Source organism: Sapajus apella, unplaced genomic scaffold, assembly GCF_009761245.1.
Source record: "Sapajus apella isolate SASKATOON/1434 unplaced genomic scaffold, GSC_monkey_1.0 scaffold21, whole genome shotgun sequence".
Lineage (NCBI taxonomy): Eukaryota > Metazoa > Chordata > Mammalia > Primates > Cebidae > Sapajus > Sapajus apella.
Window position 1 is genome coordinate 5,959,031 of NW_022436961.1, and position 10,121 is coordinate 5,969,151.

The 10,121-nt window shown below is 46.7% G+C and overlaps 1 protein-coding gene and 1 long non-coding RNA gene across 3 annotated transcripts in view; both read left to right on the plus strand.

Moving 5' to 3' along the window:
- Nucleotides 1-4,367, plus strand: part of RAB11FIP1 (RAB11 family interacting protein 1) — a 39,877-nt gene extending 35,510 nt beyond the window's left edge. For both annotated transcript variants that reach the window (XM_032288238.1, XM_032288239.1), the window contains one exon: nt 3,450-4,367. In XM_032288238.1, the coding sequence (XP_032144129.1) occupies nt 3,450-3,668 (219 nt within the window). In that variant the 3' untranslated portion in view covers nt 3,669-4,367. The remainder of the gene's footprint in view (nt 1-3,449) is intronic.
- A 708-nt stretch (nt 4,368-5,075) lies between these two features.
- Nucleotides 5,076-7,943, plus strand: LOC116558336. The gene is made up of 2 exons (XR_004271959.1): nt 5,076-7,348; nt 7,390-7,943. It is a non-coding gene; the product is annotated as an uncharacterized LOC116558336 (long non-coding RNA).
- The last annotated feature ends 2,178 nt before the right edge of the window (nt 7,944-10,121 follow it).

A 10,121-nucleotide genomic window follows, 5' to 3' on the forward strand; every position in this document is an offset into this window, starting at 1 on the left:
ACAACTATGTAAAAGGAAAGGTCCAGGGTAAGAATCCTGGTGGGAAACACATGACAATGGGCACTGTACTTTCCTGCATTCCTGGGTATTTTCTCTGCGCTTCTCCAAGACCATTACTCACTTTTTATAAAGCTGGATTGTTTTATAATTTTCTTTTTTCCCTTTGAATTACAGAATCCAAATTAAATAGCTGTTTGATAGTTTGTATGAAGTACCTTTTTTTTTTTTTGAGACAGAGTCTGGCTTTGTCGCCCAGGCTGGAGTACAGTGGCATGATCTCGGCTCACTGCAACCTCTGCCTCCCAGGTTCAAGAGATTCTCCTGCCTCAGCCTCCCGAGTAGCTGGGACTACAGGCGTGCCACCACACCTGACTAATTTTTTGTATTTTAGTAGAGACAGGGTTTCACTATGTTGGCCAGGATGGTCTTGATCTCCTGACTTCATGATTCCCCCGCCTCAGCCTCCCAAAGTGCTGGGATTACAGCTGTGAGCCACTGTGCCCGGCTCATATGAAGTACCTTAAGTGTGTACACATTTTCAATTCTAGGCATTTAACTTAAGGAAGTACTTAGAGATATGGCCAAAGATTTATGTTCATGCATTTTGATAAAAATGTTATATATAATTATACAAATTGAAAACAACATAAATATCTAGCAATAGAGGAATAGTTAAAATATAATGGGATTTTAAGTATCCATTAGAAAAGCAATTTTTGCTAAAATGTTATGATGGAAAAAATGCTTACTAATAGTAAAAAGCTGTAAAACTCTATGTCGTATGAGGCTGACATTATAAAACATATGAAGAACCCCAGGAAGGCTGGGCATGGTGGCTTATGCCTATAATCCCAGCACTTTGGGAGGCTGAGGCAAGTGGATCACTTGAGGTCAGGATGTGACTTCAAGTTCGAGACCAGCCTGGTCAACATGGTGAAACCCTGTCTCTACTAGAAATACAAAAATTAGCTGAGTGTGGTGGTGGGCGACCTGTAATCCCAGCTGCTTGGGAGGCTGAGGCAGGAGAATCACTTGAACCCAGGAAGCAGAGGTTGCGGTGAGCCAAGATCGTGGCATTGTACTCCAGCCTGGGTGTCACAGCGAGACTCTGTCTCAAAAAAAGAAGAAGGAAAAAAAAAAGAATCCCAGGAAACACCTTCAGGTGTCAGCTTCTGCATCCTTCTTTCTGTCAAACTCCATGCAGAGTATCTTATGTATTGAGACTTTTTAAAAAAAAATAAGATTCTTTTATGACAGAGGTGTAATCTAAAATCCCTTGAGGACATATTCTTTGCCATTATTTACTGAGGTGAATTTTTTTCCTTGATATGAAATGTAAGGCCGGGTGTGGTGGCTCATGCCTGGAATCACAGCACTTTGGGAGGCCAAAGTAGGAGGATCACTTGAGCTCAGGGGTTCGAGACCAGCCTGGGCAACATAGCAAGACCCCATCTCTGTGGGGGAAAAAAAAAGATATTAAGTACGTTCACATTGTTGTGCAGCCAATCTCCAGGACTCTTTTCCAGACATGCACCTTTTCAATGATGTATTGTTTGGGAAGTCACATCTACAGTGACTGAGGCCCAGATGAAGTACACTGTGAATGCATGCCTTCAAGGTTTTTAAAAAACAAAGATTAGGGGAGAAGCAGATTTTGGAAAAGCGGTCCAGCGTCTCACCTCTGAATGTGCAGCCTGGGTGGGGTGCAGCCCGCTCTGTCTATGGAAATGTTGGTGTTGTGTCTAAGTTAGTACCACCATCATCGTGCTTCTGTTCTGGCCGGGATGGGAGGGCTGGGATCCCTCCTCTGACTTCCGGTCGTGTCCAGGCGGTTCACATCACTGGACTGAACTGGGGCTCCTATCCTGTCACTGAGGAGCGAGTGTTGATTCCTGGAGAAGGTCGTCTCTTAGTCTTCCTGGTAGACAGAGAAACCGTTAGACTCTTGGGCGCTCAAGCTATTCCTGCCTCAGGGTTCTGCCAGCAAAGTCATCTTGATTATTTAAACATGTAGATCTCAGGCTACAGATTTCAAGAAAAGTTACTTTTTTTCTTACTGGGGACTTGCATAGCGTGTGACTTTTCATTTAAGCTTTACCTGGCGTCTCCTCACGGTGCAGCTGCTTGGGCTTGCAGCTGGACTCCAGGGGCCCCAGATTATAAATGCTGATAAAGCACAGTGACTCGACCGGGTGCGTGCTCTCTTTGGGATTGGAACACTGAGCTCTGGGACAGGCCGCTGTGTACCCAGGGGTGTGCCTAGATGGTCATGGGTGAGGATGGGGCACGGTGGCGCCTGGCTCTGACTGCGCATGTTTCTCAAGTATGAAATGATGTGAAGTGGGGTCCCTGGGTGTCCACCGCATCCACCTGCTCACTGAGTCCTTCTGAGCACAGCTTCAGCAGGAGCGGATGGTCTGGGCTGGACCTCAACCTGCTGCCCTGGAAGGAGAGTCCTTGCCCCCGTACCTTCTGTCACGGCTGTGTCAGCCCTTCCCCACATGTACCTTCTGTCACGGCTGCGTCTTCCTGGGCCGCCTCTGGCTTGGGGCTCATCTCTAGCCCTGAGACCAGGTGTTTGGTTTTGCGAGCTCCTAGTGTTCTCAGAGAAGTGAGCACTCATTTGGAGGACTGAGTCCTCCCGCTATGACATTGCTTAAAACCCAAACCCTGAGTCAAGCCCAGAGTCCTCACCTGTGCGCCAAGTATGGTTTTTTAAAAGGTCATACAACAAAATAAAACAAAACAAACAAACCAAAAAACCAAGGAAGAACATGTTAACAAAGGCCATCTGTAGCCCACAGAGGCTCAAATATGTGCTATCTGGCCCTTTCCAGAAAACTTCATTAGTCAATAGCCTGTTTTCGCTGTGAATTGAAAACAGATTCCCTGGCTGAGCTCAGTGACTCATGCTTGTAATCCCAGCACTTTGGGAGGCTGAGGCAGGAGGATTACCTGGGGTCAGGAGTTCAAGACCAGCCTGGCCAACATGGTAAAAACTTGTCTCTACTAAAAAATACAAAAATTAGCCAGGCATGGTGTCGTATGCCTGTAGTCCTAACTACTCAGGAGGCTGAGAAAGCTTGTACATTCCCAAGGCTTTATTTTTAAATGCCATTGTGCCTCTAACTAGGTTGTAAATATTTTATGCCCACCAGAGACGTGGTCGTATATCCGATCCTGAGCCCGAGATTCTGATGGCACAGGAGGTATTCATCGCTTGAACCTAGGAGGTGGAGGTTGCAGTGAGCCAAGATCGCGCCACTGCACTCCAGCCTGGGTGACAGAGTGAGACTCCGTATCCAAAAAAAAAAAGAAAGAAAGAAAACGGATTCCTAAGAGACCCAGATCACTAGTCATGCTTTCCCTCCTTTGTACTTCTTTTAGGTTTTAGATTTCTGTGCTGCTTTGATAACTCCTTTTTTCCAACTTGTTCCTTCTCTCAAAAGAAATACAGCCCCTCGGACCCTGCATTTGCCTACACGCAGCTGACCCATGATGAGCTGATCCAGCTGGTCCTCAAACAGAAGGAAACAATAAGCAAGAAGGAGTTCCAGGTCCGCGAGCTGGAGGACTACATTGACAACCTGCTCGTCAGAGTCATGGAAGAAACCCCTAACATCCTCCGCATCCCAACCCAGGTTGGCAAAAAAGCAGGAAAGATGTAAATCAGCAGGAAAAAACCACCAAGATGTTTCTGACAGTTCGCTTTCATCTGCTCCCGGGGTCAAGGACTTGCTCTGCCTGATAACCAGCCAGCAGGCTCCAAATTGCCATCTCCCTTGCGTGTTATCGGCAAGAGTGAATTCTACCAATGGAAGCCAGGCTAATGATTACAATGAATCTTTTACTGTACATTCCCAAGGCTTTATTTTTAAATGCCACTGTGCCTTTAACTAGGTTGTAAATATTTTATGCCCACCAGAGACATGGTCATAAGATCTGATCCTGAGCCCGAGATTCAGATGGCGCAGGAGGTATTGATGTATTTTAACACTGGGGTTTTCTTTCATACTGAGATTTTTTTTCAGTATGTATCCTACAGTTCTTAAAGCTTACCTGAGAGCTTTAAATGAGAAAAGGACCACACGATTGGTGCTGTGTTACATATACGTACTTTCTTGGCTTTTGAGTAGCTCAGGTATGGCTTTTGGCTGCAGATGTTAAATTTTGATACCATGTAAACCTACCCAGCTTCTCAGACTTGGATCTGGTTTTTCGATGGGAGCAGAGGCATTTAGAGAAAGCCTCTGAGTATGCCTTTCAGGGTTTGAACAGGCAGCCTTGTCTTAACATCAGCTTCTACTACTTGCTAGCCTTAAAATGTGCTGTTTAGATCCAGGGCCCTTCCACTGGAGATAGGAAAAGTAGAATCCCGGAACTTAAAAGAATCACTTTTTATTCAATTTGATGAACTTGGTTAAAGCACCTCCTTATGATAGCGGGTTCCTGCTGGCTACACCAGCCTGTTCAGAGCCTTGCTGGGGGATTGGGTGGTCCACACACTCGCTAACACAGTTCTGGCAAGTGTGGAATGATGTCAGTAGGATTACTTGGCCCTTTCCCCTGTGCCTTTGCTTGGTGCCCTGGTTTCCTCAGCAACACTCCTTGTGAGCGGCAGAGGCAGGGTCCATCAGCTCCCCAAGATGAAGAAGCCCCTTCAGGCCAGCCTATAATCCCAGCACTTTGCAAGACAGAGGCGGGTGGATCACTTGAGGTCAGGAGTTCGAAACCAGCCTGGCCAACATGGCAAAACCCCATCTCTACTAAAAATACAAAAATTAGCTGGGTGTGGTGGTATGTGCCTGTAATCCCAGCTACGTGGGAGGCTGAGGCAGGAGAATTGCTTTAACTTGGGAGATGGAGGCTGCAGTGAGCCAAGATTGTGCCATTGTATTCCAGTCTGGGCAGGAGTGAGACTCCATCTTAAAAAAAAAAAAAAAAAAAAAGAAAGAGGCTAGGTGCAGCGGCTCATGCCTGTAATCCCAGCACTTTGGGAGGCCGAGGCAGTCAGATCACGAGTTCAAGAGATGGAGACCATCCTGCCAACACGGTGAAACCCCATCTCTACTAAAATTACAAAAATTAGCAGGGTGTGGTGGTGGGCGCCTGTAGTCCCAGCTACTTGGGGGGCTGAGGCAGGAGAATCACTTGAACCGGGAAGGGGGAGGTTGCAGTGAGCCGAGATCTTGCCACTGCACTCCAGCCTGGTGACAGAGTGAGACTCTGTCTGAAGAAAAAAAGAAAGAAGTCCCTTCACTGTGCAGGGGACAGGAGACCATGGATTGGACCCCAAAGGGATTGAACTGCATCTGTATGTCTGTCCTTTGAACAGCTTCTGTCCCTGCCCAAAAGGAAACCCAAATTATTTCTCGGATACTGGGGAAATTGTAGTGAAGGGCTTAATGTAGTTAATAAAAGATAAAAGTCAGTAGAAAACAGGAATGCCTCAGCCTTCAAATAGTTGCTTCTTTTCCATTTCCTTCATGAATAGACACCACCATTTTACCCCCTTGTTATAAAATTGTGCAGAGCAAGAAGATGATACTTATTTTTGGATTTGTATTTTTGAAACTAGATTTATAAACTTTTTTTTTTTTAAACTAGGATACTTGCTTCCTTCTTAGCTAAAAGCACCAGTTCAGATTTTTCAGGTAATTTTGTTGTTACTCACTTGAGACTGGAATTAGAATGTTTCTGGTATTGCTCATTTTTTTCTCCTGGCTGTGATAGAATCTCATCAAATCTTGACATCTCTCTTATGGGAGGAATATCACAGGCCGATATCGTGGGTGGGGGTGGAGATGATAGCAGTTATTAAATCCGGAATCTCTTTTATATATGTCCTTGTTACACTGAGGGTAAGAGGCAAGATTATCGGCAGCGGAATCCCATTGCAGGATTTTGTTTGCTGTGGCATTGGTTTTATTAACGCACTTTAATCTGAAGGATGATACTGTAACTTGATTTATCTAATTAGCTTTTAATTATCTACCGCTATTTTATTTAATTCTCTCCTACAGTACTGGGACCGCTATAAACTTCTCAGATGACTTGTATTTTTGTAGTGCTACGAAATTTATTTACATACTTATAAAGAAAACTGTATAGTCACTTGAACTCTGGAAATGTACATGTATGGCTGGACGCGGTAGCGGTAGCTCATGCCCGTTATCCCAGCACTTTGGGGGGCTGAGGCGGGCGAATCACTTGAGGTCAGGAGTTCGAGACCAGCCTGGCTAACATGGCAAAAACTCATCTCTACTAAAAATACAAAAATTAGCTGGGCGTGGTGGTGGATACCTATAATCCCAGCTACTCAGGAGGCTGAGACACAAGAATCGCTTGAGCCAGGGAGGCGGAGGTTGCAGTGAGCTGAGATCACACCACCGCACTGGAGCCTGGGCAACACAGCGAAACTCTGTCTCAAAAAAAAAGAAAGACAGAAAATGTACATGTATATATTTGTCCCGCATTATGTTTTTTACTTGATATAAATGTATTTTTACTGTGATAACCCAAGTGCACTGGGGGGCAGGTGTGCTCTGCGTGGTTCTTCCTCCAGTGGAGAGCTGGTGTGGAGACCTGCAGTGTTTGTGAGGATGGTGGTTTGGACATGTCTGCAGCTGGGACCTGGGGCGTGTGACTCGGTCCACATGAGAGGGACATCTGGGTGGAGGAGTGAATTCCTGTGCTCTGAAATGCCACTTGGGAGCTCTGGACAATGAAGGACAATTGACTCAAGGGTGCCTGGCTTCTGCTGCTGCTGGGAAAAAATTCAGTTTATAGCATTCCTGCACCTCCCAAAGTAGATAAGCTGGAAGTCATTCAGTTAACAGCTGTCCCTGAGGAGTCAGTTTGTGGGAGGCGTTATCTAGGAGAAGCTTTACCCTGCTCTGAGCCATTAGCAGATATTAGTGAATTGGGGCACTGGAGAATCCTACGAATGGGCTATGTCTCAGAAGAGCTAGGACCTCTTTCCAACTGCTGCAGATGCCCACGGGCCCTGGGAGGTGGCTGTGCTCTGGAGAAGCCAGAGCAGCTCATTTCTTGGCCTGGCCTGGCTGCCTCCAGAAAGAGCAGTCAGGACTTGAGGGAAGTATCAAATTCATTACCCATAAACTGCAGTTGGAGACCAGCTTTCTGAAATGGCCAGCCTTTGACCAATTGTTTCAGATCATCTCATTCCTCAGGCTTTGGCAGGTGTCCTGCCCTCCCTCTTACTCCGGTGTGTTCACCTCGTCAAGAAGGCAGAGTGGATTCGGAGCAAGTTTGCCCTTTGCCATGGTGACAGCTGTGGGCCCTGATTGGTGAGGGCTATGAATAATCCTGTATGAAGGAGATACAGGTGTGTGCGCACGTGCCTGTGCCTACCTGAAGGAGATACAGGTGTGTACGTGCCTATATGAAGGAGATACAGGTGTGTGTGCACGTGCCTGTATGAAGGAGATACAGGTGTGTGTGCACGTGCCTATAAGAAGGAGATACAGGTGTGTGCTTCTCAGTTTTGCTAACAGTGGGAGTTCAATGGGGCAGAGACAGAGGACTGGCCATGATGCTCAGCCACATACTGTAGAGAGAGGCAATTTGATGTTAAATGACACGCCATCCTCCCTCTCTGGGTCCCTTCTCCCAGTCAACTTTTTTCTTTTTCTAGAACTACTCATTATCCCTCACGACTAAAAAATTAATTGCCTTAGGTGGAGAACTTAATTTCTAGTATCCACACCAAACTCAACTCCGTGGCTTCTCCGTATCTACTGTGTGAGCTGCTTAACTGACGCACCCTTCCTCCAAATGAAGGATTGCTCAGCGTTTTTGGATTCTAGAATTTATTATTTCCTGCTTTCTTTCTTTGGGACTTCTGAATTTCTTTGGTTTTGTTTTTAAGAAGTAACCCAAAATTTCCTATAACACTAAATAAAATGGTACTACCTTTCAAAGATTTGTGTCTGCAGTTTGGTATGGGTGCGATAAAAATGTCTTTTGTCTTCCTGGGAAACCTCTTGGTGGGGGTGGGTGTTGACCAGTGTTTCTCATCCTATGAGGGTCTCTCACTGGGATTTCTGCTGCTGCCATCTTGCCTGGTGCCCAGGAGTCCCAAGGCCCTTTTTCTCAGTAAGGACTGGACATGTCCGGTCCCTTTGGACGCACCCTTCATCTTGGCCTAAGGGATCATGGCACTGGCCAGAGAAACCTCGTTGGAAGGAGCTGTCCCCTTTTCCTTTGCAGCTGAGCAGAGGAACAGAGTCTTTCCTTAGTTCCCATCCCCACCAGGCGCACACACAGGTTCCCACAGAGTGATGTCTTCACTTTGGGGGCATGAGTTGAATTCAGGCTGGGCTCAGACCTGCCCCATCTGGGAACCAGGTCCTTGTTCAGTCAACTTAGTTGGTCCATGTCTGAATAGAGGGTATTAGGGCTGCACAGGAGTCTCCTCTGGAGCTCATCTCTCCAAAACCCCAGGCCTTATCTGAGGAGGTGAGAGGTGTGTCTGCCCAGCAAGCAGTGCACATGGTCCATATTCCAAGGTCCAAGACCTTCTGGAATGGAGGCGATGCTTTTGCTCTTAGAGATGAGTCATGTTGTAGAGAGATGGGCGGTGCCTGTGAGACTCCTAGGCTGGGATGGGGGAGCTTCCCTGAAGGCCTCCCTGCTTTTGGAGAAGTCTGGTGATCCCAAGTGGACATTGACCGTCATATGAAGTGACATGAAGACAATTTCTCTTAATAAAACAGCCCTCTAAAATAAATAAAATGGTACTACCCTTCAAAGGAGGGTCTTCAAAGAAGGAAAGTTTAATTACACAAATAACCCTAACTTTTCTGTCTCAGATTTATCCCCCTTGCTTTGGAGTTCTCCCTATGTGGTTCCTGCTACTGCCACCAAACCCAGCCCTCGCGGCCAGGCTATTGTATTTTTCAAATTCCAGCCCAAGGAGGGAGACACAACCATCTTTTGAGTCCCCTTAGCCTAGTGGCTAATAATGGAAAGCAAAAAAAAATAAAGGCCAGGGACAGTGGCTCAAGCCTGTAATCCCAGCACTTTGGGAGGCCGAGGTGGGCAGATCACCTAAGGTCAGGAGTTTGAAACCAGCCTCATCAACATGGAGAAACCCTGTCTCTACTAAAAATACAAAATTAGCCCGGTGTAGTGGCACATGCCTGTAATCCCAGCTACTCAGGAGGCTGAGGCAGGAGAATCACTTGAACCCCGGAGGCAGAGGTTGCAGTGAGCTGAGATCGTGCCATTGCACTCCAGCCTGGGCAACAAGAGCGAAACTCCACCTCAAAACAAAACAAAAAAACACCAAGCCAGGTGCTGTGGCTCATGCCTGTAATCCCAGCACTTTGGGAGGCTGAGGTGGATGGATCACCTAAGGTCAGGAGTTCAAGACCAGCCTGGCCAACATGGTGAAACCCTGTCTCTACTAAAAATACAAAAAGTAGCTGGGCATGTTGGTGCATGCCTGTAATCCCAGCTACTTGCAAGGCTGAGGCAGGAGGATCACTTGAATCCAGGAGGCAGAGGCTGCAGTGAGCCAAGATCATGCCATTACTCCAGCCTAGGTGGCAGAGCAAGACTCCATCACACACACACATACACACATACAAACACACACAAGGGAAATAATCACAGGATAAGTTACATGAACAACATAAACAGTGAACTTTCCCAAATCCAGAATTCTGAGTTGAAGTCAAGCCCTAAAGCTCCAGGGGCTTGGTAGGCGCCCAGCTACTCAGCCAGGTGGCCCCAGTTGTTCTTAGGTGACCTGAAGTTCATTGTGCTCCATTCTGGAAGAGCAATAGAACCTGCTTCTCCTCCCACTCTGCTATCTGCTCACTCACTCTAGATTTTTCTTTTCTTTCTTTTTTTTTTGAGACAAAGTCTCATTCTTGTCGCCCAAGCTGGAGTGCAATGGCGCCATCTCAGCTCATTGTAACCTCTGCCTCCTGGGTTCAAGCAATTCTCCTGCCTCAGCTTCCCAAGTAGCTGGGAATACAGGTGCCCACCACACCCAGCTAATTTTTGTATTTTTAGTAGGGACAGGGTTTCACCATGTTGGCCAGGCTGGTCTCGAACTCCTGACCTCAGGTGATCCACCAGCCTTGGCGTCC